At 53.1% G+C, this 27183-nt stretch overlaps 3 protein-coding genes across 3 annotated transcripts in view; 1 reads left to right on the top strand and 2 right to left on the bottom strand.

Moving 5' to 3' along the window:
* Positions 1 to 305: 305 nt before the first annotated feature.
* On the bottom strand, positions 306 to 19078 carry SLC26A11 (solute carrier family 26 member 11). Its single transcript, XM_030837918.2, has 17 exons — positions 18929 to 19078; positions 17617 to 17831; positions 16864 to 17056; positions 16382 to 16467; positions 14135 to 14214; positions 12904 to 13046; positions 8328 to 8503; positions 7813 to 7885; positions 6075 to 6125; positions 4899 to 4959; positions 4428 to 4483; positions 4093 to 4233; positions 3350 to 3477; positions 2920 to 3019; positions 2332 to 2465; positions 1925 to 1997; positions 306 to 1134 (listed from the first exon to the last, which is right to left on the bottom strand). Exons 2-17 carry the CDS (start codon positions 17827 to 17829, stop codon positions 1043 to 1045), a joined length of 1800 nt encoding a protein of 599 aa, XP_030693778.1. The 5' UTR covers positions 17830 to 17831; positions 18929 to 19078; the 3' UTR covers positions 306 to 1042.
* On the top strand, positions 19057 to 27084 carry SGSH (N-sulfoglucosamine sulfohydrolase). Its single transcript, XM_030837921.3, has 8 exons — positions 19057 to 19213; positions 20348 to 20508; positions 21999 to 22104; positions 22387 to 22537; positions 22888 to 23044; positions 23410 to 23491; positions 24345 to 24548; positions 25367 to 27084. Exons 1-8 carry the CDS (start codon positions 19117 to 19119, stop codon positions 25924 to 25926), a joined length of 1518 nt encoding a protein of 505 aa, XP_030693781.1. The 5' UTR covers positions 19057 to 19116; the 3' UTR covers positions 25927 to 27084.
* The window catches only part of CARD14 (caspase recruitment domain family member 14), a 14111-nt gene continuing 13590 nt past the window's right edge, over positions 26663 to 27183 (bottom strand). Inside the window, 1 exon segment of the mRNA XM_060291225.1 lies at positions 26663 to 26942. Coding sequence (XP_060147208.1) covers positions 26747 to 26942 — 196 coding nt within the window. The 3' untranslated portion in view covers positions 26663 to 26746.

Genomic DNA, 27183 nt, shown 5'->3' with positions numbered 1-27183 from the left:
ACACCAGAAGATGGAGGACAAGGAATCTGAAAAGACTCACGTATTATGGGCAGGCTTGGACCCTTGCTCTGCTCAAATACTGGCCAGGGTGGCTTGGGCAGAACACTGGTGGCTCTATGGCACCGCATCCAGGGCCATCTGCATGGTGAGCTCTTTCTCAAAGAGTCTAGGAGCACAACCTTCCTCAGCTAGGATTTACCTCTAAAAATTGATGGAAGTGAAATTTAAAACAGGCAAGTCCCTGTATGGAGAGCTTGCTAAGTAAATTATGACGCATATAGAATAAAATACCACATAGCCATTGATATTCATGTATTCTGTTTATTATCACAACAAATAATTCACAGCAATGACCGCATGAAAATGTGGGTCACAGAGCACCATGGATGAAATGATCCCATTTACATGACTGTAAACACACACCCACATGCTAACGTACACACATGTACGTGTACTGGAGGGAGGAGGTGTGGAGCTATCACCAAAGTGGATGGGGGGGATGGTTACCTGTAGTTTTTACAATAAGCATTTATGGTTTTTACAAAAACACCAAAGCTATACTTATTTAGAAAACACAACGAAGTTATTTTTAATAGACACTTTAAGTCATTTGGCAAACCTTGGTTTTCCTCTCAACAACAGCTCAGCCGCCGCCATCAAGAAGGGAACCCACCTGAGAGATGCCCACCCTCCCCATTTCCCCTGAAATCTAGGAAGGAGCTGGGGCGAGAGGTCTCCTCTCCTAGACCAGGTTGAAATCCCTGCCCTTTCCTTTCTCAAGTGGTCTGCCATTCTAGAAAGTGTTCTCCAAATCACTCTTTAAAAAAAGAGTTCGCATACCAGGAAGAGCAGGGAGGTACTTTTTCAATCATCTCAGAGGAAGGGATGAGTCCCACCTGTGGACCCCCACACAGTTGCCATCCCCCTCCTCTGGGACACCTACTCAGGTTTCTCAGATCCATCTGCAAGGCGGCATCCGGCATCACAGTGATCAGAACCTTCCGTGAGACCCTCTGATGTCGGGCGCCCATCGGCAGCCCAATCAGGCCTTCAGCAGGGCGATCTTGTGTTCCGGAACAGAGTCTTCGCTGCCATTGTAGGGCTGGGTCCCTGGTTCTTGCTTCAGGTACTTCTCTGCAGAAAACACAAGGTTTCCAAACACTAAAAAAGTGAAGTGAGGATAGGCCAGTTCACAGAATGGGATTAAAGGCTGGCCTTTTGGGGGCCTCAAGCCTGGGGAGTTAAGGTCCCTGGACCAATATCTCCAGCCCTGGGCCGGTTTCACCTAAGTTTCCACCAGCACCTCACCACTCTCCATGCCACGATAACCCTCCTCACTGCTGGGCGGGTTCCATGGTGCGGCTGGGCCCAATCTGCTTATCCAGTTCCTGTGGATCAGCGTCTGGCTGCTTTAGCAGCAACATGGACGAATCGCACAGACACCAAGTTGAGCCAAGGAAGCCGAACACAGAAAGAATCCTCTTGATCCCACTACATGAAGTTCCGGAACAGGCTACACTGACCGATGGTGGAAGAAATCAGAGCAGTGCTTACCCCTAGTGAGGGCCACTGGAAGGGAGCAAGAGGGAACTTTCTGGAACGATGGAGAAAAGCTACATCCTGACTGGACGCCCATTGCATCCATGTGTCAGGACTCAAACTCACATTTAGGATCTGTGCATTTCACTGTATGTGAACTGTGCCTCAATTAAAAACTCACATACAGTCCCAAAACATAAAACCCCAGAGCAGGAAGGCCCCCTGACAACCTGTCCACTGCCTCACCCTCGTCCGAGTGCTCCCCACTCTTGGACTCGAGCACTGACCCTCCCATCTCCCAGGGTTTCTGTCCTGCCGTCCTGACCCTGTGGGGTGTGGCAGCCAGGCTGCCGTGGCTCTCACTCTGATGACTGGCCACACCCACCTGCTTCTTCCAGGGTGCAGAAGTACAGGACACCCTTCAGGTCAGCTGACAGCAGGACACGGAGAACGGGGACCTGTGGGACAAACGGTGATTCCAGGTGGGAATGCTCCTGCCCTAGCAAGCCACGTCACAGGCTAACTCACATCTCTGTAAGAGGAACACTTCTTAAGTGAATACCTTCTGAAGAACATCGAGATGAGTGCTCTGCAAATACAACACATGATGTAACGGACACAAGCAGAGCTCTGCAGCCAGATGCCACAAAAATGGAGCCCAGCCGCCTTCCTCACTGTGTGACATTGGGCAAGTCACTCAGCTTCTCTGGGCCTTGGCATCCTCACCTTGACATGGGGATGGTGACAACACAGACCTCACAGGCTACTTCGAGAGCAGATGCCGACACCCACCTGCAGGCCAATGAGGGCGAGGGTGGCGCCCCGCTTGTGGAAGTCCTCCAGGAGCTCCCCGAGCCCCAGCACCACCGTGTAGTCAATGCTGCAGATGTGGGTGCAGTCCAGGGCTGCAGAGCGTGGCGGGGATGCTGGGGGGACAGGGGAGTGGTCACACCAGGCAGAGGCTGCCAGAAAAGGCTCTGGCCAGGGGCATGGGGCCAAACAAGGCCATCAAGAGCTCCTCCCCAGTGGGGACAGGAAGGGGACAGGACAAGGACCCAAAACGTTAGCTGTCTGGAGACAGCAACAACCATTTCCTTCATAGGGCAGGCAAACAGACCCCTTTCTCCCCTAAATACCAACTCCTGGAAGGAGTGGGCCCTCAGGGACGCATGTTGGGAAACTGCCACCCTTGCTGCATGCACACACGGTGGGGGGGGGTGTCCACTGGACGCCACTCTTGAGACGCCCGAGACCCCCAGGACCCAAGGACAGGCAAGCCCCTTCCTGACAGCTGAGAGCAGGGTCTTGGGGTCCAGCAGGAACCCCTGCTGAGAGGGTGGCGGGGAGCTGGGGGTGACTGCAGCCCAACTGGCCACGTACTTTCCAGAGCCCGGCTCAGTAACGCCTCCCGGAGGGTTTCAATCGCAGGGAAGTGCAGGCCACTCGCCGGCTGCAGGACCAGCATCGGGCCCTCTGACACCTGGGGACAGTGTGGGGGAAGCCAGTGAGCCCTGGAGGCAAGTTCAACAGGGCAGCTCTTCCAGGCCTCGGGTGGACGGGAGGGTGCAGAGCTGGCGGGACCCCCACCTGCGCCACAGCCCCACGCACAGCAAGACAGCACTGTGGGGTTATGACCGGAAGGCCAAACCATCCGCTAGGTGAATGGTCACTTGGCAGTGCCTCAGGCCACAATCACACCAAGAGCTCAAAATGCAAGACAGTGGGGTCAAAGGGTCTGCCCATGGCATGCTTCACCCCACTGGGCCCCCTGAGGCCAGCAGGTCCCCCTCAGGGAGACCAGATGGGCTACCTGTATCTTGGGTCTGGCCACGGAGTGCAGGAGAACCAGCATAGACACCAGGGTCCCTGCCAGGATGCCGTACTGGACCTCCCAGAAGCAGAGCAGGAACGTCACGCAGAGGGGCAGCAAGTCCAGCCCTGGGAGAGGAGGCCCAGCTGAGGAATGGCCCCTCCTCAGCGACCCTGGCTCCCAGCTACCCGAGCCTCCTGACAAGAGACACCTCGTGCGTGGCTTTCCTCATAATGAGTGAAGGTGTCATGGACCCCAAACAGCTCCCAAGGGACCCCCATCCAGAGACTTGGGGACTGATGCTTCTGACAGGCCATGCCACCTCAAGGATGTGTCAGAGGCAAGAAATCCCTCCCTACCTGGGCGAGGGGCCCTTAAGACCTGCCTGGTCGGCCTGGTCCCCTGCCCCTGGGAAGAGGTCCCAGTGGGCACTTCTCAGGGGACCAAGGAAAAAGGGATATGAGGACCAGGGAGGCACCGAGACTTCTCTTAGATGTAGAAGCCACATAAATCCCTTAACTGCTTTGAAAAACAAAAGAGAACAAAAACTTGTTTCGGTAAAGGAATTGCAGGTTCCAGAGAACGTTGAGCTGCTATGACCAGTGGAGAAAGGGAGGCTATGACACGAACCCTGCTGGTCACCCCAAAGCCCTCTCTCCCCCAGCTGGGCCAGCCTGGGCAGCAGCCAATGGCAGATGGAGGATCATCGATAACCTTGGTGCCGACGGACAGGAGATACATACTTTTCACTCGCCAGAGCGTCCCCACGATCTTGGTGTCGAACAGGGGGACCACGGCCATGATAATGACAGCAGCCAGGGCAGACTTGGGGATGTAGTAGAAGAGTGAGGTCAGGTAGTCGAGTGACAGCAGCACCAGGGCTCCTGCAGGGGCGTGGGGTGCTGTGACCTCATGGCCCTGCCGCCCCAACTCCCACCCAGCAAGGAGTCCCTGCTCTGGGGCACACAGCCAGGCACCAGAGCCGACGGCACCCACACCCTGGGCTCCCTCCACTCCTTTCCTCCTATCTCACTGTGGCGGACACGGGGAACACAGTGTCTGTGCAAGGGGTGCTCACCCGTCATCAGGCCCCCTGCTGGGGTGCACACCCCTGACTGAGCATTCACAGCCGTCCTGGAAGGCAACAGAGACCCATTAGTGGCTGTCGGGCTGGGAGAGCAGGGGAGGCGAGGAGCCACAATCCCTCCCACCTCCACTGTCTTTCAGGAATTAACTCCAGCACCAAGATGCTGGGAGCATTTCCATGCACGGGGATCTTTTTAACGTTAAACTGCAGCGCCGTGTATCGGGGTAAAGAAAACCAGCTAAGATGGTGAGGGAAGCAGAGGGAGCCCCCTCTTGTCTCCCCATAAACACCGTCACAGCTGACCAAGGGAGAGAGGACCAATGTGGAGAAAAGTGAAAACGGCCTCAGGACATGGGCAAGGGCCCAGGAGGGGGAACCTGGTTCTTCAAGCTGGACAAGGACCCTCTGACCTGGGCGGGGACCTCCCTGGAGACACAGGGAAGGGGGAACGTGGTCACTCACCGGCCAAAGCTGCCCGTGACCGGGTAGGAGGAGAAGAGGGAGCCGAGGATGTTCGTCAGGCCTGTGGAGAAACGGAAGGAAAAAGCTCATCCAGGACGAGAAGAAGCATAAAATAGAGAGAAAAAGGAGAGGAGGAGAAAGGAGATAAAAACCAGAAAGGAAACAGGAAGACAGAAGGTGAGAGGAACTACCCAGTGGGGCATCCTATATCTGGTTCTCTCTCCCTCTAGGAAGGTCAAACCATGATCTTTGCCAAGTGCGCTGAGATTAATTCTAGCTATAAAGCAGTTCTGACCCCAGCCCTGCCTGTGTGAAATATGCCTTTTCTCACGTATAACAGAATGAGGAATCCCTCCTGCCCAGAAAGGGGGACGGCTGAGTAAGGCAAGTGTGCAGAGACAGGCCTGAAGTGCCCAGTACGCCTGCCGGTATCCCTGCTACTCTGAGTTCCTTCAAACCCACACTTCCATGAGATGACTAGCCAAGGTGAATGGGAGAAGGTCATGGCCAGTAAGCTGCCTTCCCTGTGTGCCTCTGATTAAGCTGTACTGGACACAGCCACGCCCAGAACCTGGCTGGGACCTCAGAATGGAGGTAACTAGCCCAAGTTCATCACCATCAGCTCGTCAGCACCCACCTCACCCAGGGGCCTTCACAAAGACCACCATGGTCTCCTTGGCTCCACAAACCCACAACTGGTCACAGGTTCAAGGCCTGCTCTAGAGACAGCTCAGGTGTCACCTGGGATGCACTGCTCCACAGTCAGGAAGCCTGGGGCCCATCTGAGTCCTCACTCATCCGCCTGCCCCTCCTGGAGGGAGGCACAGGGCGAGGCACAGGCAGCCAAGATCCCACACAATCAGCAGGCTCACCTGAGATCCTACCTGGCCACATTCCTCAGCAACCTGACCCTCGCCCTGGAAGCCCCCACCCCCAGCCCAGGTGGAACATTCCAGGCGTTCCCAGGCACAGAACAGGCCACAGCCCTCAGGGTCTGGTACACAGCAGGTTCTCAGTGAGCCTCAGTCAGACACTAGATGTCTGCACCCTACTCCTAGGGATTAAACTGAACGACCTGAGATAGGAGAACGGGCCCCACTCGGGCCAGCTCTGCACCCTGTGTGTCAGCACCTCCACCACCCAGACCCCGAGAGCCACCCGCCACTGGAGTCTTACCGATGGCCAGCAGCTCCTGGTTGGCGTCAATACGGTAATTATTTTGAGAAGCTATAAAGAGAACAGACAATAAAAACACTGTCACTAGTTACATATCATCAGGAAACTGTCTATGAAACGATAAAACAGGCTACCAGTTTCTCCCTACAGCATCGTCTATGTTTGTAAATAGAAGGTATAAACACAGATAAAACGTATACATATATGCAAATGTACACACGTCTTTGTGTGTTTACAAAAAAAAAGTAGATGTAGAGCGAAACGTTAGCAGTTAATTGAGGTAGTGAAGGACATTACAAGTGATTCGTTCTTTTTATCCATTTCTGAACTTTCAATATCTTGTGCAACAAACATGTATTGCTTTTATAATAAGGGAAAGATGTCTTAAACTAAAAAGCTCTCTGGTGGCAAGTCAAGATAACTAGAAAGTCTCAGATGAGACCCAGAGACATGAGCGGGAAGATTTAGGGAGAAACTATGGAGCGGCATGAATTTTAAGACAGTGGTTGGTAAACTTTCTGTAAAGGGCCAGACCGTCAATATTTTAGGTTTTGAGGGTCACACCCTCTGTCACAACTGCTCAGTTCCCCATTATAGCACAAAGCAGCCATACAACACGAAACAAGTGAACAAGAGATCACCTTCCAATAAAACCTTACTTGTGAACTGAAGTACAAATTTCATATACTTTTCATGTGTCATCAAATCCAAATCTTCTTTAGATTTTTTTTAAACATTTAAAAATGCAAAAGCCATTCGCAGGTGATGGGCAGCAGGCTGTGGTTTACTAAGCCTTGATTTAAAAGCAGGACAAGCTTTACAAATGAGCACAGGAAGTCAGCTGACTTCAAAAGAAAACGGAGAGTTTTCTAAGTAATAGACAAGATGAGTAAAATCTGTCACATGCAGATTCTGAGATATGCCCCTCCAAATTAAAAAAAAAAAAGGATCAGAAAAATAAAAACTGAACAAGAAAGATGTGAGCTGAACAGGTCGCAAACTGAAATGCAGCGTGGTCTTGAGCAACTGCTGGCGTTTGGAAAGGAAAACCCTTTAGAATGAACACTGGTTTATAGTCTCCTTGGAATGGTCTAAGGATCCAGATGCTGGAACTTCAAAGAAGAAAACATAATCCTGGCACAACCTGGGCTGGGCAGTGAACACAAGTTAGGTAGTCATAGTAACATACATGTCATATATCTGAATTTTAACCTTTAGAGTCAAATTAGATCCAAACAAAGGACTTAACCCTCTTATAGAACAGAAGAAACACATCATCCTCATGGACAACACAGAACAAAAGTCCAGGGACCTAAGACAGAAGCAGGGACACATGAAAAGTCTGGCAGCCTCAGCTCAGGCAGAGGGAATCAGTATTGAGCAGCAAACATATAAGTAGATTAACGCTTCCCAGCCTCTCCAGGGGTCAGGAGGGGACAGGCCAGGTGTGTTCAGACACTCGGAAAGGGCACCTTGTCAAATTTTTAGGAATTTTGCTAACGGTATCAAATACAGCTATTATTACCAATTAAATAAAAACTGTCAATTCAATAAGTTATATTAAAAACAAAGATAATGGTTAAAAAATAATACTTTTAAAAAAGCATGTATTACTCAGATAAAAATTCAAAGTTTTAAAAATCAAAGCAAATAAAAAGCAAGCAGAAGAGCAGGCAAGCAAGGCAGGCTGGGCTCCAGGCTGAGGTGCCAGGGAGGGCGTGGGTGGTGAGCATCTTACCAAAGGATTTGGCCACCGCGATGCTCTCCAGGAGACCCATCAGGGGCACCACGGCCAGCCCGGCCCCCATGCCCTGAGAGAGGAGAGAGGGATGGTGAGTGACCCTCTGGGGAAGGACAGAAGAGGCCTGACCAGTCAGTGACCTGATAAGGTAGGCACTGGCTCGTCCATGTCTGACAGAAGCAAACATACTTCAGCTGCAGGGCTGTGAGCTCACACTGCAAGAAACACGACACACAGCAGAACACAACAGATTCCTGCTCTGCCAGCGTCCACGATGGCAGGAACACCCCTGGGCTCAAGGTAGAAAAATAAATGTGGTGCCCTTTGAGGTTCTGCCTAATCTGGAACTCATTCCTACCTGTCCCTGCACCAGAGATGCCCCTTCCTGAGAACAGCAGTCCTAGCTGAGTTCAGAGCTGCGTATCACTAAGCGGATGCATTAGGAGATAGAACCAGGCCCAGGGGCTGCTACGGCCTCAGCCAAGCCGGCCTGGCTCCCTGTCTCTACCCACCTGTACCATCTCGGTGAAGGAGATCGTCCCGTTGGCAGTGGTCACTGAGAAGGGAGGGATGTGGGCATCAGGGAGCCCCTCGGGTGTCTTCCCAGTTAGAACAAAAGGCTGGTATCCAGTCACCTGGAAGGAGTATGCGACCAGGGCAGCAAAGGAGACCACCAGGGCGTTGCGAGCTAGGACAGGGGGAGAGACTGTCAGTGAAACCTGGATCGTCTGGGTAACTGGGGCAAATACACCTCAGGAGGTGGAAGACCCCACCCCAGCCTGGGAAACAGCATGGATACAAGCAACCGTATGGCAGGCATGAACACATGACACCATGAAAAATGCACAATGGGGAACCAGAGGAGTGGTGACACACAGGGCTGGCACGCATATCATCTACTGGTCACCAGTGACTGCATGGTCAAAGGCAGAGCTGGAAAGACTTTGAGATCAGATCTCCCAAGGTGATGCCCCTTTGAAGACGGAGAAACAGAGCAGGTTTACTCTGCTGCCTAAAACAACTAAAAACTGGACAAAACATATGGAATAACGGTGCCTGTGTATATATACCCAAATATCCCCCAAATTGACCTTCTAGAAATGAAAACCGTAACATCTGAGGCAAAATATACACTGAATGGATTAAAGACAGATTAGATATTACAGGAAAAAGACTAGTGAAACTGAAGATGTAGCAATAGAATCTCCTCAAAATGAAACACACAGAAGAGAAAGATTGAAAAACTGTACAAAGCATCAGTAGCTGTGGAACAATTTCAAGTAACCTAGTATGTGTCAGAGTCCACAAAGAAAGACCATGGAGTGGCATGGGGAGACAGCACAAGGATTTGAAGAAACAATGACTGAGTATTTTTCCAAATTTGATAAAAACTGCAAACCTGCATAACCAAGAAGCTCAGTGAATTCCAAGGACAAGACACATGGAAAAAAAAAAAAAAAAGAAACTACAACAAGGCACATCATAATCAAATTGCCTAAAGCCAATGATAAAGAGAATTTTTTTTTTTGGCTGTGTTGGGTCTTCATTTCTGTGCGTGGGCTTTCTCTAGTTGCAGCGAGCAGGGGCCTCTCTTCATTGCGGTGTGCGGGCCTCTCACTGTCGCGGCCTCTCTTGTTGCGGAGCACAGGCTCCAGACGCGCAGGCTCAGTAGCTGTGGCGCACGGGCTTAGCTGCTCTGCAGCATGTGGGATCTTCCCAGACCAGGGCTCAAACCCGTGTCCGCTGCACTGGCAGGCAGATTCTCAACCACTGCGCCACCAGGGAAGCCCAAGAGAATGTCTTAAAAGCAGCCAGAGAAAAAGGTCATATTTAGAGAAATGAAATAAGAATGACAGCAGACTTCTTGTAGGAAACAAAGCAGGCCAGAAGACAGGAGAAGAGCATTTTTAAAGTGTGGAGGAGGAAAAAAACTGTCTAGAATTCTATATCCAGCAAAGCTACCCTCCAAAAGAAAAGTAAAATATTGACTATTTTGGACATACAAAAGTTGAAAGAATTCATCACCAACAGGCCTGCACTACAGGAAACAATATAGAAGGCTCTCCAGGCAGAAGGAAAATGATACAGATGGAAATCTGGATCTACACAAAGGAACGAAAAGCACAAGATGTATAATGTGGGAAGATATAACAGACTCTGTTCTCATTACTTGTACATCTTTAGAAGTAACTACATAGTTAAAGTGGAAACAATAATAACGACTGAGGGATTTAAAACACATGTTGAAGAAAAATATATGACAACCATAGCACAAAGGCTAGAAGAGGAGAAATGGATGTATCTGGTCAAAAGGTTCTTATATCAACGTGAAGTTGGAAAGTATACTGTATTAAGATACAGATGTATACGATAAACCCTAAAGCAACCACCAAAAACAAACAAGCAAAAACAAAAACACACACAGCAGTTATAGCCAATAAGCCAATAAAGGGAATAAAAGAAGAATCATAGAAAAATACTCAATCCAAAAGATGGTAGAAAGAGAGGGAAAAGGGAACAAAGAAGAAATGAGACAATAGGAAACAAAGAGCAATGTGGTAGATCTAAAGCTAGATACATCAATCATCACATGGAATGTAAACATTACCCCACCCCCCAATGAAAAGGCAGAGATCATCAGATTGTATTAAAAAACAAAACCCGTCTATATGTTTCCTACAAAAAACACACTTGTTAAACATAAAGACATAAAGTTAAATAGATTCAAAGTAAAAGGATGGGAAAACATATGTTAATACTAACCAAAAGAAATCTGGAACAACTCTACATGAAAGTAGAGTTCAGAGCAAAGAATGTTACCAGGATAAAGGGGGTCATTTCGAGAGAAAATTATAATTCTACACACGTATGTACATACAATGTTTGTTCTCTGACAGTAATGGGATTACGTTAGAAATCAGTAGCAAAATACTAATTAAAAAAATCCCCAAATATTTGGAAACTAATTCCTAAAAGGCTCCTGGTTCAAAGGGTAAATAATCCACAATTCAAAAGAGAAGTAAAAATGGAAATTAGAAAGTATTTAGAACTAAGTGAAAATGAAAACACAACCTATCAAAATTGTGGGATGCAGCTAAAGCAGTGCTGAGTAGGAAATTTATGACCCTAATCACTATATTGGAAAAGGAAGGTCTCAAAGACCTCAGCTTCTGCCTTAAGAATTTGAAAAAGAAACCTAAATTCAAAAGTAGCCAATTCAAGGAAATAATAAAGATCAGATCAAAATCTACTAACGAGAAAACAAAAGCAACAGAGAGATCAATGCAATCAAAAGCTGGTTCTGTGAGATAAATAAAATCGATACACCTCTAGATCAACTGATCAAGAAAAAGGGCAAGTGACCTGGGAGCAAGTCCTCACTCTGCCTGCTCGTAGCTATGTGACCTTGAGAAGTCTTATTTGGTTTGTCTGTTTTACCTTTCAGAGCCTCATTTTCCTCACTGGCAACACAGGGAAAATAATATCCCATCCTCAGGGCTGCTATGAGAATCAAAAGAAGTGATGTTTGTAAAATGCTTTATAAGTCATCCATCACTGTATGTCAGATCACAGCTCATTCAATTTCTGCAAGTCTCTACTTTTTCATTTGCAAAAGGGGAGAAATTACAACTGTTCCACCTACCCCACAAGAGTGTTCTGGGGCTAAACAAATTCTCTACAAATTGCTAAACAAACACAAGGTACTACTATAGGTTAACCTGTCCTCACTCAGCTAAAATACAAGCTGAAACGATGACTTTTTAATAAACATAGTTGGGAGCTCAGTAACTAGTTTCCTAAGGACACACCACATATCCTGGAGAGAAAGAAGACAGTAGTCCCTGAGAAACCTACAGGGTTTTGGAGCAGCATTTCTCAGACCTCAGTGTGCCTACAAGTCACCTGACAAGCATGTTAACGTGCAGATTCTGCGTCAGAGGTCTGGGTGGGCCTGAGAACCTGCATTTCCAACAAGCTCCCAGGGGATGCCTGTGCTGCTGGTCAGAGGCCACACTTCGAGTGTTAAGTTTTAGGCAACAGAGCCTGTTTTCACTATTTTACAGATGACTATACTAAAGCTCATAAAATTTTGACAAGTGACTCATGCAAGTGCCAGGTAAGTGGCTAAACTAGGACTTGAAACCAGTAGTTTCACCATAAACCCAGTGCTCTTCCACCCTCCCAAGCGCTCAGCGTTTACCCATGGCCTCCCGGCTGCAGAATGGCGTCTGGTGAGTGACTCTTGGGACTGGGGACCAGCCGGAGAAGCTGGAAGTGACTCAAGGGCTGAAATCTAGTCACCCCCTCCCTCCCACAACTGGCTGGATTTCATGGCCACGGAGGAGTAGGGCCAAGCAGGATGATTTCCATTCCCCTCAGCTCTGGAAAGGCCCAGTAGGTATCAATGCTTCCTTGCTTTGCTGTACCTGCCATTCTCTCTCTGTGTCACCTACTGGCAGCTCAGTGGAGAGATGTCCATCCCCACCGCCACCCCGAGATGGCCCTTCAACCAGCCAATGGTTCCACTAACTCTCCTCATCTTGCCGCCTTTTACTTCAGCCTTTCTTTACAGATCCTCTGGTTAACTGCAACTCAACCTGCTGATTCCAGGCCTGAAGCAAAATGTTTACCCTTTGCAGCTGCACAATTAAAACAGGACCAGTCTGTCTCAGTGGAACTTGTTTTCTCCCCCAGAGACCTGCCAGAGTTTCTCAACCTTAGCACTGCTGACACCTTGGGTCAGATCAGTTTTTTTGCCGTGGGAGACTGTACAGTGCAGGATGTTTAGTAAAATCCCTGGCCTCCACCCATCAGAAGCCAGAAACAGTCTTGCCCAGTAGTGTCAACCAAAAATGTCTCTGAACATTGCCAAATGTCCCCCGGGGGCGGGGGAGAGCAAAATCATCCCTAGCTGAGAACTTCTGCCGTTAAACAGAGTTCTCAGCCCTGGATGCATATCAGAACCACTTAGCGAGTGACGCGAAGTTCTCTAGGGGTGGAATTTGGGTTCCTGGGGTGACTACAATGTGAGACCAGGTTGTGCAGGACAAATCTGGAAATGGTCCCTCAGCCAGAAGGCCCCCTCACCTGTGGTGGCAGTCCAAACCAACCCATGGCTGAGCCGCACGCCAGTGGGCATCTCGGGATGGACGGGAGGCACGTGGTCCCGCATCAGCTTTAGCACGAGAAGCAGCACCATGCAGACCAGTCCCAGCACTGCATCGCCCACCCTGCAGACAGACACCAGTCACCGCCCAAACCTGCTGATAGCACAGGCCTTCTGGCCTTTGGTTGCTGCTTCTGCTGGAAAACTTTCTCTCTCGAATGCTCTTTTTGTTTTTTCCTAAGTAACCTCTGTCCCTGTTCCATTTCAAAACTTTATTCGAAACTTGGTAGGTACACAGGCCCTGGGAGCTGAAGCCCAGATCACAGTGGTAGCCATAGGCGCGCTACCAACTCACGTTTTTAGTCACATAGCTCTCTGGGCTACACGTGTCTCGTCAGTTCCGGGAGATTCACTCCTGACTGCCTATGATGCTCTCTGACCAGTCCATCTCTATCTCCACTGCCCTCCATGTGGCTGACCCCAACCAGGTGCATCTTATGGGCCAGGAAACCTCAGCAGCAGATCAGAAGGGGAGGAGAGGATGGTCACAGGGTCTCCTCCACTCCCTTCAGGAAGCTCCCCGTACAGCTCCCCCCAGGTCACTTCTTCCTCTTGCCCCTCCAGCCAGAGAGGTGTTCTGGCCTCCAGCTGGGCTCATCGAGCTGCATCTCCTATTTGTCCCTTTAATCTGCTTGCTCTGAGAGAAACCCCTCCATCTGAGTGATGTGCTTGCTGTAGGAACTCTCTCCACCTGCCACCCGTCCCCTGGCACCTGCATGTCTGTTGGCCTCTGCCTTCCCTTGCCCTGTGGTTCTCTTGCTCACTGAACTATGAACTCCTTGAACGAGAGACCACCTGCCCTTCCTTCACATGGTCTCTTCTCACTTCGACCACAGGAGAAAGCCCTGCATGGGGTCACGCTGACTGGCGCACTGGACTGACCAGAGCAGAGCTTCTCAAGCTTCAATGAGCCACGTGGGCCTCTTGTTAAGCCGACTGAGTCAGCAGGTCTGGGCCGGCCAGACTGTGCTTCTAACCAGCTCCCAGGTGATGCCAATGGTGCTGCTCGCGGGACCCCTGTTTGAGCAGCAAGATCCCAGAGGATTGGAATAAATGCCACCTGGGAGTGGAAATGGGGAGGGAACTGGGAGAGAGATCTAGAAGGAAGAGCTTACTTATGGGGGCGGGGGGAGAAACACAGCCAACCAGTACCTGGTCTCTCCGATGTTGTGGAAAGTGTAATACACTTGCAGAAAAAACTGCCTGGAGATGTGCTGCAGTCCCAGCAGGTTCTGTCAAACAAGAGCTTCTGATTAGACAGCCTTCTGCGATATAAAGGCCTGAAACCCAACCCTTGCAGCATCTCAATACTGTTCCAAACCTGGAACCCCCTACCCCTCCAAGGGCCCTTCCTGGGGGAAAACATCTCCTGGCTCTCCCGGGCCTATCTGTCCATTCCCAAAGTCCCCAAAGGGAGGAGATCAAAGTTATCCCTCTCGGGGGGAACTGGGGGCGCTGACGGTATTTCACAAAGTTCCAGTTGTCGCAAGTCGTTGCAAATTACTCAAAGTAATTTGAGCGACCTCAAACCAAGGAGACTGGTTCAATGGCTCCCTGGCCCGGCGCCCGGCCCACCCCCTCAGGCCCGGCTGCCATCTGTTCGCGGCCCCGTCCATCACTCAGCGGCCCGCCCTTCACAGCACAGACCCCACCGCCATTGGCTCGAGGCCGCGTCCGTCACTCGGAGGCCCGCCCATCGGGGACCGCCCCCTGCCAGAAGCGAAAGTCTCGCCATGAGACGGGCAGACCCGCAAGGGCGGGGGTCGAGGGGGCGCCGAGGTCCTCCAGGGAGGAGCGCTGAGGGGACCCCGCCAGGTCGGGGGTCCTCAGGTGGGAGAAGGGGCGCTACTCTGTACTTCAGTTATCTGGTTGGGATCAGAAGGGGAGGTCGAGGCCCAGACTCGCAAGGCAATCAGGCTCCAAGGACCCCAAAACCCACTGTGTACACAGCCCCCGAAGGGGAAGGGCAGACACGGACAGCGGCTTCTGTCCTGGGCAGGGACTCCTGCGTGGGCAGGTCAAGAGGACCCCCACCCCAAGCCTAGAGGCTCTCAGATGACTGTCATGACCTAGTCAAGGTTTTGAAGACAGGGACCTAGGGGTGCCAAATACGAATGCATAAAAAAGCTACCCTCTCACTGTGTTACGAAAAAAGAACATTCTTGACACTAAAAATGAAAGATAATGTTTCCAGAATAAAGGACAGAACATCCCACGAAACAGCACTTGCCAAGCTCACCCTGACATATGTGTGTACATAATCTATAGTTCGAATTACGCACACTGTTCTAGGCTGTCTCCTCCTCTGTAAGTGGAGATAGTAATGCCTACCTCCCAGAGGACTTCTGAAAACTAAACATAGGGAGAGCTTAACCCAGCACCCAGTGACGTGTCAACTACTTTATTCTCTCTCACACATACCCTCTTGGGCTTCACGTTCTTACTTTCTCATTCGGCCTCCATCCGCGAAGACTGTCACGGACTAGAGTGAAGCAGAGCCTGACTGTGGGAACCACACCGTGGAGAGACGCGCGCGCGCGCGCGCGTGTCCCTCCCTCAATCTGTACGATTCAGCTCAGTTTCATTCTGCACACCCAAGCACAGCTCCAGGCGGCCACGTTGGAAGTAAAACAGTGCCTGCCTTCCGGGTACACACAGCCCAATGGAAGGAGAGTAAATGATATCCTCAGATAACCAATGATCACTGATTCCAATACTTCTCATTTGTGTTTAAACAGAAACATAAAAAAGCACGATATTTGAAAAACATTAAACAAAAAATTGGAAAAGAAAGACATAAAAGTGAAATCACCTAGCTAAATTAGCTTAGGGAGCAATTTGCTTGTCGGAATTTTGGCAGTACACTCGTGACTTGTAAAGGCCCAATGGTTCAATATGCAGTAGGGGCAGAACTCTGTGAGGTGAACCAAGCACTCAGGCATGAAAACTCCAGCAAGAGCGGGGACTGTCATTACTGCTCCCCCAAATTACCTGTTGTAGAACTTGGCCATCACTCAATATCTCCCCCGAAGGATCATTTTATTTTACTTATTTATTTTTTTTGTGTGGTACGTGGGCCTCTCACTGTTGTGGCCTCTCCCGTTGCAGAGCACAGGCTCCGGACGTGCAGGCTCAGCAGCCATGGCTCACGGGCCCAGCCGCTCTGCGGCATGTGGGATCTTCCCAGACCAGGGCACGAACCCGTGTCCCCTGCATCGGCAGGCGGACTCTCAACCACTGCGCCACCAGGGAAGCCCAAGGATGAGTTTATTAATGGAGACTCATGCCAGCACGACAGGCTCTGAGCCCCAAAATAGCAAGAGTTTGACCCACACATATCAGGACCTGGCCTTGGTCCTGCTAGCCAGCAGATGTCCCAGGACCAACTAGGGTGCCTACCTTAATCTGCCCGAAGCCGATGATGATGGCGGCAGCCGAGGTGAAACCTTTAATGACGGGACAGGAGATGAAGTCCAGCAGGAACCCTGGACAGCCAAGAGGGAACACCAAGCTGGTCCCAGCCCCACTGGGTCAGTGTGGGCTGGGAGAGGTGGTATGGGTGGGACTGGGTCTAAAGACTAGTGGCATACCCTGTTTGGGCTGGTTTGGAGAGCAGGAAAGAGACTAGGGACTGAGGCCCTGGGCACTTCTCCAAGTGTCCTGGCCTCTGAGCACAGTAGAGAGCTGAGAGCCACCCTTCTTGACACACACACACACACACACACACACACACACACACACACACACACACGGATAGCCCTTGGAATGCAAAGAAAGAAATGCTGAAGGCAGGGCATCCCCAGAAGGAGGTGCCTTGGTACCCCAGGAAGAGCAGAGCTGCAACCCCCCGTCCCCATGACAGGAAGGTCTGAGTGTCTTACCCAAGCGCAGGAACCCCATGCCTAATTGGATGCAGCCCGACAGAAAGGCCAGCAGCACAGCATAGGCAGGCTCGCGGAAGGTGTAGAAGGAGACCAGGAGGGACATGATGGCCGTGGGGCCCAGAGTCACATCTCGGGAGGTACCCAGAAAAAAATATACGAAGCACCCCATGAAGGCAGAGTAGAGGCCGTACTGTTGGGCAGAGAGAGCAATGAATATCCAGGAGGCACACGGCACCCGCACAGGGTCCCTGGTGTAGCTGGTTAAGCACAGGGATCTGTGTGGTCCATTGTGTATTCTGGGCACAGCAGCACATACAGGCAGGGTGCACTGATCACCCTGTTACCCAAGGTTGTGGACCTACAGTGACTACGGGGCCTCTTTCCTACCCACACCCAACTGGGGCCTCGTGTCCTTATGTCTGAGCCTGTGATTCTGAGAAAGCATTCTTAAAGCCAGAGTGAGTCATCCCACTGGCCCCATCAGGCAATCCAGAACTAGCTTGGTGCCTGTGTGTGACAAGCATGACAAGAGGGGTTACAGGAGCACGCGTCTGCCCAAAGGCAGTCACATGCTCTAGGTTGTAAACTAAGGCTTCTTGGGCCCCATGGGACTGGAGCCCAGGGTGGCCCCTTGTCTGGAGGGAATACTATGCATGCATTTCTACTCTGCTCCTGGGTGAGCACTAAGGCCTGGAGTGGGGTCAGGCTAAGGGGAAGGGATGTGGTGGGCAGCAAGGGCACACATCTCACCTGGGGAGGGAGTCCAGCCACCTCGGCATAGGCCAGCGCCTGGGGAATGACTGTGAGCCCAACTGAGATCCCAGCGATGAAGTCCATCTTCAGCGCGTGCCAGGTGTAGTCAGGCAGCCACGCCAGGAAAGGCAGCCTCTTCTGCATGGTCGCAGTGGACCAGCAGCAGGACATCGGGGCAAAGCCCTTGGGCGGCTTCATAGTAGATGACATGTCTAGGAAGAGTGGGGGGGGGGCGGGGGGACACAGACCAGCAGTCAGGGCCTGGGCTTCAGAAAACCCAGCAACAGGGTGAGAGTGAGGGTGAGGTCCAGAAACATCAGGAGATGCGCAATCGGTCTCCTCTCACCCAGGGGGGTGGAGCTAGATGCGTTAAATCTCCCCTCACCTTGCTGATCTGAGTCAGGAAGCCAACAGCCTGCGCAGAGAAGGCGTCAACCAAAGGTGGAGTGCCCCCCCGCCACCGACTGCTCTCTCTTAACCCCACCTGCCCAGACCCTAGGTGCCTTCTCTTCCTCCATCCACTCTGGCCAGAAAAAATAAATGATTTCTCACTGAGAAGTTCAAACACTAATCACTAATTAGACCCAAGGTTTCTCCTCCCAGGAGAATTTGTTTCCTTTTTTTATTCCCCCCCCCAGGAAATTTAACGGGGAGCAGTGCAGAGAAAAGCAGGTCCACGGAGATACCCACATGTGGCTGGCGATGAGTGGGTGGGGTGACTGGAGGCCCTGAGGTTTTCCAAGTGCGCAGCATAGCAGGCTCCACCCACTACGGCAGACTGCGGCGCTGCGGTGGTGGGAGGGCTCCCATCCTGAAGCTGCGCATCACCCCAACCCCCACCTGTGGCGTCTACATCCTTAGAGAAGCCTTAGGTATTCTAGTTTGTTCTGAAAGAACGTCAGAGGCTCCCCCCGGTAATTCACGGCGCGCATCCTCTAGGGTCCTGGTGCTCCTGGCGCGCAGAGCCTGTCCCAAACCACCCCCAGCCCCGGTGGGGCCGCTCTGGACAGAACCGGCCCCCCACCCCCGAAGCCGCTTGCCCCAGACACTGGGGTCTAAGGGGGGGACCCACACCGTCTGCCGGTCCGTGGCCTGCCGGCCTCAGCAAGGCGGAGGATGGCGGGGACCTGGGTGGGGATGAGGTGGGTGGGGATGAGGTGGGTGGGGAGCGGGGTCCCCGCGGGACGCACCCGTACCCGCGGACCACTTGCCGCCCCCCCACGTCGGCCGCCCACCAGCGACCCCGGCCAGTGCCCTGGCAACTCGAGCGCCCGGCCCCGGGCCCCGCCGCCGTCAGCCACGCACTCACCGGACGCCACAGCTCGGGGTCTCCCGTCGTCTCCGCAGCTGGTCTGCAGAAACCGCAGAGGTTGGGGGAGCGGGAGCCGGAGCCGGGGCGGGTCCTGGGCGGGTCCTGATGTACACGTGACCGAGGGTTGGGGCGGGAGGGCTGGTGCTCACGTGACCGCGGGGCGGCGCCCGGCTGGAACCGCCGCTATGCGCTGCTCCGGGCCGGCCTGCTGGGTGTTGCTCCTCGTAGCGGGTCTCTGTTGTGTGCACCGGGCGCGCCCCCGAAACGTGCTGCTGATCCTCGGTAAGTTCCGACCCGCCGGCACCCCGGGCACCGCCCTCCACGGCCGCCGGAAGAGGCCAGCGCTAACCCTCCGTGCCCTGCAGACCCCATTGCCGTTCATTCCCCGACTCCTCTTTTTGCTGGCCCCAGACTCTTCGTGGTCGGCTTCTTGGAGAGGCAAGCAGAGGCGGCCCTGCCCACTGCAGGGTCTGGAGGGTTCGGCCCCAGCATTCACACCCCATTCCTGCCCCCGGTTCTGACCCTGTAGCCCGAACCGTGACCAGAGCAGCCAGGGCTAAGCCTGGGGTCCCCACCCACCTCAGGGCGTTGGGCGGCTTTCCACAGATCGCAGAGGGGATGCCAGAAGGGGGGCTGGTGCCCAAGTCTTCAGAGACCAGCAGGGTGCCCTGGATCTCTCATCTTCTCCCCAGCAGTGATAACCCCGTTTCCCTTCCCTTTTCAGACCCCAGAGTATTGTGGCTCAACTCTCTTTCTCCTGGCTGAAGGGAGCAGCCCCCACTCACCCACCCACCTTCTCCCCTGGCCCTCCCGCCTCCGTGAAACCCCAAGTTCCTCTAGTGCCCTGTTGTTCACGAGACTTTCTGCTTGGGTAACCCGAGCCCAGCTATCACAAGGCAACCTGATTCTTTCCTCTTTTGAGGTCTGGCTGTCTGCCAGGGCCACTGTTTCTGCTTAACTTTGTGGTCTGGGGCAGGTCCTTCAGCTAATTGTAACTTAAACAGCACCCTACAGAGCGGCTCCCTTCAACTCCCCCTATCTCAGGGGCATTGGCGGAGAACCAGCACGTGGATCCACGTCCTCAGGCACGTCTGCAGAGCCCAGGACTGCCGAATCATGCCTGCTTGGATCTCATGCTCCCCTCAGTTTTATGCCTGCCTACTAACATGTTCACCCAGTTTTCATATATGCCTGGTGGCATTCCCACTCAAGTAACAAGCCTGCTGAATATCATGCCCACTTGGGTCATTCCCACTTGGAAATCACACCTGCCTGATATCAAGTCTACAGAGGTATCATACCCGCCTGGGCATCACTGCCAGGCCACTGCAGCAGGACCCAGGTCTCTCTCACTCGCACATGCTGCTCTTTCTGAGCCCAGGCCATCAGGTCCTCTATGTCTCCCTCCTTCCTCAGCGGATGACGGAGGCTTTGAGAGTGGTGCCTACAACAACAGTGCCATCACCACCCCTCACCTGGATGCCTTGGCCCGCCGGAGCCTTGTCTTCCGCAATGCCTTCACCTCCGTGAGCAGCTGCTCTCCCAGCCGGGCCAGCCTCCTCACTGGCCTGCCCCAGGTGAGGGCAGCAGGGGTTCAGGAGGAGGGAGAGCCCCCAAGGCTACTGCTGCTGGGAACCCCTCCCTGGTCTCCCTGGGGATGTGCCCACCTTCCCTCCCCCACCCCCAGCCAAATGGTCCAAGTGCAGCCCTGCTCCACCACTGTGTGACTGTGAGCAAATCACTTATCTCTGTGTGCCTCAATTTCCTCACCTGAAAGATGGGGTGTTAGTAATACCTCACTCCTGGGATTACTATAGGATTGGCCAAGTTAACTCTCTATATGTAAAGCTCACAGCAAGGTGCCTGGCAGGTACTTGCCCAGCCCAGTGTTAACTCTTTTCATGATATTGTCCCAGGAGCTTTTGTGACAATAAAAGCTGCCATTTAAGGCACTTACTCTATTGTGCTAAGGTATATGTAATGAAAGATTTACCATTTTAACTATTTTAAGGCTGCAGTTCAGTGGCATTAAGTACATTCACATTGTTGTGCAACCATCGCCACCATCCATCTCCAGGACTTTTTTATCACCCCAAACTGAAACTCTGTCCCCATTAAACACTAGCTCCCTGTTCCCACTGCTCCGCCAGCCCCTGGCAACCACCATTCAACTTTCTGTCTCCGTGAATTTGGTTACTCTGGGTACATCACATAAGTGGAATCATATAGTGTTTGCTTTTTTGCGGCTGGCTGGTTTCACTGAGCATAATGTCCCCAAGCTTCACTCGAGTACGTCAGTACCTCACTACTCAAGACTGAATAATGTTCCATTGTGTGGATAGAGCGTATTTTGTTTATCTATTTCTCTATTAGTGGACACTTGGGTTTCTCCCACCTTTGGTTGTTGGAATAATGCTGCTGTGAACCTGGGTGTACATGGGCGCTTACTCCTGATGTATTATCTCACAGCGTTATTTTATGCGGGGGATGCGCTGTCCCTTTCTGAGAGCCTGAGGCTGTGAGTAGGAGGCCTACATAAAGAGCAGACTGTGGCCTGTACACAGAAGCTTCCTGTAAGGTTAATCAGGCAGCTGTAGGCTACGCTCACCTCTGGGCAGTGAGCCACAGGAATAAGGACAGGGATTTTCCTTCTTACATCTCTCTAGCCTGTTTGAGTTTGCAACACGTACAACAATTTTTTTTACACTCTAAAAACGTCAGCTAATAAAAAGAGGCCTGTTGGTGTGGTTTTCACTCTACGATGTGTGCTCTTGATAGAAAAATTGAGAAGTACAGGTACACAAAAAGAAGAAAATAAAAGCCACCCCTAATTTTAGTGTACATTCTCCCAGTCTATTGTATTTCCTGCTGTCGTCCCATGGTAGGGACCTGTGGGCCTGTTGGGCGGGGAGTGAGAGATGGAGAAAACCTCTATGAGAACTCTAAATCAGGGGCCTACAAAGGGCCAGGCTGGTGAGCCTGGGAGAGCAGAAGCGTTGGGGGTGGGGTGGGGGACAGGACCCTGGCTGCCAGGAGGCGCCCGGCCTCACAGCATCTCTGCTGGCAGCATCAGAACGGAATGTATGGCCTGCACCAGGATGTCCACCACTTCAACTCCTTCGACCGGGTGCAGAGCCTGCCTTTGCTGTTGGGCCAAGCTGGTGTTCTCACAGGTGAGGGGCTTCGTGTAGCCACAGGGGCAGGACAGCAACTTACCTCCCTGCCCCAGAGGGGCAAGGCCTTGTCCCGAGCCACCATGGGCCCTGTGTTGCCTGCTCTGAGCACTTGACCCCAAGGAATCTGGACCTTCTGGCTGGGCCATGGGCACGCGAGAACAAGGGCCCGGCTGCCTCCTGGAGGCCACAACAAGACACAGGGCCTAGGGAGTGGAGAAGGGGGCAGAGGGGAGTGGGAGACCGAAAGGGCTCTGGACAGGCCTATCTCCCCGACTCCAGGCATCATTGGGAAGAAGCACGTGGGGCCGGAGGCGGTGTACCCGTTTGATTTTGCGTACACGGAGGAGAATGGCTCTGTCCTCCAGGTGGGGCGGAACATCACTAGAATGAAACTGCTGGTCCGGAAATTCCTGCAGGCTCGGGACAACAGGTGTGAGGAGGGTCCCTCCCCCTTAACTGCCCTCACACAGTCAGACCTCTGGACAGTTAATACTGGATGCAGATCCCAGAGTCTTTGGTTGGGATTCTTGGAGTCTCCAGACAGCTGGGGTGTGGGTGGAGGAGAAGGTTCCAGATGCTCAAGTTGATCTGGTCAGAAGAAGAGGGGACATGGGGACACTGAGGCAGTGTGGATCACGGGGAGGCTCTCAGTTGTAGGGGAGTAGGCAAAGCTGAGGGGTGTTCCTTCCCAAAGGATGAGGCTCCCCAGGGTAGAAGCCAGGTGGTGGGTCAGCCATCTGACCTTGACCTCAACGCTCAAGCCCGTCCTTCCATCTGCAGGCCTTTCTTCCTCTATGTCGCCTTCCACGACCCCCACCGCTGCGGGCACTCCCAGCCACAGTACGGGGCCTTCTGTGAGAAGTTTGGCAATGGAGAGAGTGGCATGGGGCAGATCCCAGACTGGACCCCGCAGACCTACAACCCGAAGGATGTGCAGGTAGGAGGACCCCTCACCACGTTTCTGAGAACTACCCTTCGTCCTCCACCCTGTAAATATGGGGACCTGTGCCCCTCTCGTGGGTTGGCAGCCCTGGCCCCAGGTGTGTAAGAAGAAACCCTCTGACTCACTGGAGCCAGGGCCCCATCTGTGGGGTGGCAGAGAGAAGTGTAAAGACATGGAATGATGTACCCAGAAGCGTGGGTGTTCTGGGATAATCCATTCAGGAAGAGAGATGATTTTGGGCCCTGGGAGGAAGGCTGGCACCTGTATCTCCCACCCTAATTCAAGCGCTGGCCACTTTGCCCCCTCCACCCAACCTATCTGTTCTAACCTTGACGTGCCACCCACCTGCCCCATCCCAGGTGCCTTACTTCGTCCCTGATACACCGGCTGCCCGAGCTGACTTGGCCGCGCAGTACACCACCATCAGCCGCATGGACCAAGGTGGGTTCAAGGAGCCCAGGTGGTGGGATAGGGCACAGCTTGGGCCTCCATCTTGAGCCAGAGCCAGAAATCACAGTGCCGCAGGGCCGTGTCCCCTCTGGGGGAGAGTCCTTCCTGCCTCTTCCAGCTCATGGTGGCCGCAAGTGTTCCTTGGCTTGTGCAGCATTACTCCAGTCTCTGCCTCTGTTGTCACATGAGCTCCTTCCCTGTGTTTTCTCTTTAGTCTGTGGCCCTCCTCTTCGTTTAAAGACACTTGCCATTCGATTTAAGGACCACCTAGGTATGTCAGGATGATCTCATCTCAAGATCCTTGACTTAATTGTATCTGCAAAGACCCTCTTTCCAAATAACGTTACATTCACAGGTTCTGTGTGGACATATCTTTTAGGGGAACCACCATTCCACCCAGTCTGGGAGGTTGGTGCCTTTATCGTTTCCCTGTTGGTACCATTAGTTCATGGGGACTTGGGAAGGGGGTGGGTGTAGAGAGAATCCTATCTTCTGGCCCCACCCAAGACCTTCCTTATTACCTCCACGGGGAGATTCCAGGAAACACAGAAACCACTGCATGGCAGGTAGCAGCTGCATAGGGGTGACACGGAACTGCCAAGGTTGGCCAGTGTCCTGGAGGGGTGCACTCAGGTGGAGGCCATGCAAGTACTGCTCCAGGACAGGGCCCTGGGCAGAGTGCTGGGCGGGAGGCCTGGCTGGTGGCAAGGAGGGCCGGGGTGATTGAAGGAAAAGATGGTGCAGGGTTCAGCAGCCGGATGAAGAAATGCTTTAGTGCACACGCATTCCCACAACTGCGCATCTGCCTGCGGCTGAGCTCTGCTATCCCCTCCACACCCTGCAGGGATTGGACTCGTGCTCCAGGAGCTGCGTGGGGCGGGTGTCCTGAATGACACCCTGGTGATCTTCACATCCGACAATGGTATCCCCTTCCCCAGCGGCAGGACCAACCTCTACTGGCCGGGCACTGCTGAGCCCATGCTGGTGTCATCCCCAGAGCACCCAAAACGCTGGGGCCAGGTCAGCGAGGCCTACGTGAGCCTCCTAGGTATGACTCTGCATTCCATGCAGCAGGGGTCGAGGAGGGGGAACGGAGGAGGAAGAGGACATTTAGTGGGACCACCACGACCAGACCAGACGTAGCTCCTCACCCACTACCTTATGCGGTTGCCACATCACCTCAGTGAGGAAGGGATGGTCAGCCCCATTCTACAGATATAGAAATGAGGCTCAGAGACATGAAGTTAGGAGCCCAAGGTCACACAGCTTGTAAGCACCAAGCTTGGATTCCAGTTTGGGTCTCACTGGCTTCAAGCCAGTCATTTTTCCACTGGCCCACTGGTGAGCATCGATCACCTGGCGCACTTGCTAGTATCCAGATATCCCACCCCAGACTGTCTGATTCAGTAGGTCTGGGGTGATGCCCCAAAATTTGCATTTGTGACAAATTCCCAGGTGATAATTGATGCCCCTTGACCCCACGTTGAGGGGTCAGGGCAGCAGCATGCTTGGGCCCCTGTGGGCTCAGGGCTCACATCTCCCTTTGGCCCCAAGGTCAGGAAGCGTTCTGGCCACAGCACAGAACAGGAATAGGCCCCTGTGTGGGGGCTTCCTCGCTAGTCTGAAGGATTTTAGAAGGATCCTGGGTATCACCAAGTTGGGGGCTCTTGTCATGGCATTGAAAGCATGACGGCCCAGAGGGTGACGCAGCAGTGACGGGTTGGCCTGTAGTAGCTTTTTCCTGTTGGTGATTTGATGTGCAGGGTGGCCCACCAGCTTCCAGAGTGGCCTGGATTCAGCCCTTCCACGGGGGTGGGTCTGGTGCCCTGGAGGGCCCGCCCTACTGAGATGTCATCTCCTTTCCAGATCTCACGCCCACCATCTTGGATTGGTTCTCTATCCCCTACCCCAGCTATGCCATCTTTGGCTCAAAGACTGTCCAGCTCACTGGGCGGTCCCTCCTCCCGGCGCTGGAGGCGGAGCCTCTTTGGACCACGGTTTTTGGCAGCCAGAGCCACCATGAAGTCACCATGTCCTACCCCATGCGCTCCGTGCACCACCAGAACTTCCACCTTGTGCACAACCTCCACTTCAAGATGCCCTTTCCCATTGACCAGGACTTCTACGTCTCGCCAACCTTCCAGGACCTCCTGAATCGCACCACAGCCGGCCGGCCCACGGGCTGGTACAAGGACCTGCATCACTACTACTACCGGGAACGCTGGGAGCTCTTTGACAGGAGCCAGGACCCCCACGAGACCCAGAACCTGGCCACTGACCCCCGCTATGCCCAGGTTCTGGAACTGCTTCAGACCCAACTGGTTAAGTGGCAGTGGGAGACCCACGACCCCTGGGTATGTGCTCCCAGTGGGGTGCTAGAGGAGAAGCTCTCTCCCCAGTGCAGGCCACTGCACAACGAACTGTGAGGCCCTCCCCACCCCCACAGTGGGGGACCGCTGTCCTGTGTCTGAGCTGTGTCCTGGCACAAGAATTCCCTGGGGGGTCCCCAGGATGGTGCAGGGTCCCCAACCTGTGACAAGGTGAAGATGGTCTGGGGAACAGCAGGAAGAAGGGTCTGGGACATGGGGCTTCAGTCCCTCTTGGTTCTCTGGAACCCACAGACGTTCTTGTGCCCTTCACCTGAGAGGAGATGGGATTCTGTGTGCCACGAGGGTGGTGGGTGAGTGCAAACTGCACTCAATGAGGGGACAGTGTCTGTTTGTCAGTCCTGGTCTGGAGGGAGCCTTTGAAGGAAACTTGGGCTTGTCTTCTTCCTTCACTTTGTTCACAGTCAGGCTCCTGAGCCCCGGGCTGGGTTTCCATGAGACCACTGATTCTTGGCAGGCTCCCTAAGTGACGAGTTTCATCCTGGGGTCTGTATGGGCAGAGCTTGCCCTTCTTTTTGAGAGTGTCCAAGGATGAAGATGTCTCCGCTCAAGGCCTGAAACCACCCCATCCTCTGGTTGGGTGAATTCTGTTTGGGTGAACACAAGTCTGTAGCACAGACAGTACTCATGGAATGCTCCAGACCTGCCCTGCCTCCGCCTGCCTGGAAAACCCAGAAGGGGGGCATTCTCCTTCAAGTGGATGGGCTCCCATCACCCTTCCCACCCCCATCAACTCCATCCTGGAGGACATGGTGGGGAAGCCACAGGCCAGAGCGTTGTAAAAGCTTTTTATTTTAGTAAAATATACCAAGTTCATTTTCTGAATTTGTTTATGACACAGGGGCCATCAGCAAGGCCTCTACTCTGTCCACACAACCTTCTTCTGCTCATCTGCAATGGCCAGGCGGACACAGCCGAGCAGGGCATGCAGGTCGCTCCAGCTGTCGGGGGCCAGGCTGCTGTACAGACAGGGCACTTCATCCAGCTCACCCTCCTCTTGCCTGGCAGCCTCCAGGAGCTGGTTCTCTGCGGTGCCGAGCTGCTGCAGAGCCTTCCTGCCAGAGCCGGAGGTGGGAGGGTGGCTCAGGGAGAGCCTTGCACTAGCCTCCCAGCACGGAGCCCCAGAAATCAGCCGCCGGCTTGGAATTCTAGGGACCTGGATGGACCGATGATGCAACAGATGCCCCTAGACACAGATGGCCTGCTTCGAGGGGACCCAGTGCCTTGTGAAGCAGATGTGACTGGGGCCCTAAATGACATTGCACTAACGGAGGTGGTGGGGTGGGGTGGCACATC

The sequence above is a fragment of the Globicephala melas genome, chromosome 20, assembly GCF_963455315.2.
Source record: "Globicephala melas chromosome 20, mGloMel1.2, whole genome shotgun sequence".
NCBI lineage: Eukaryota > Metazoa > Chordata > Mammalia > Artiodactyla > Delphinidae > Globicephala > Globicephala melas.
The sequence above is the reverse complement of the archived record's forward strand: the minus strand, read 5'-3'. Positions and strand labels throughout refer to the sequence as shown.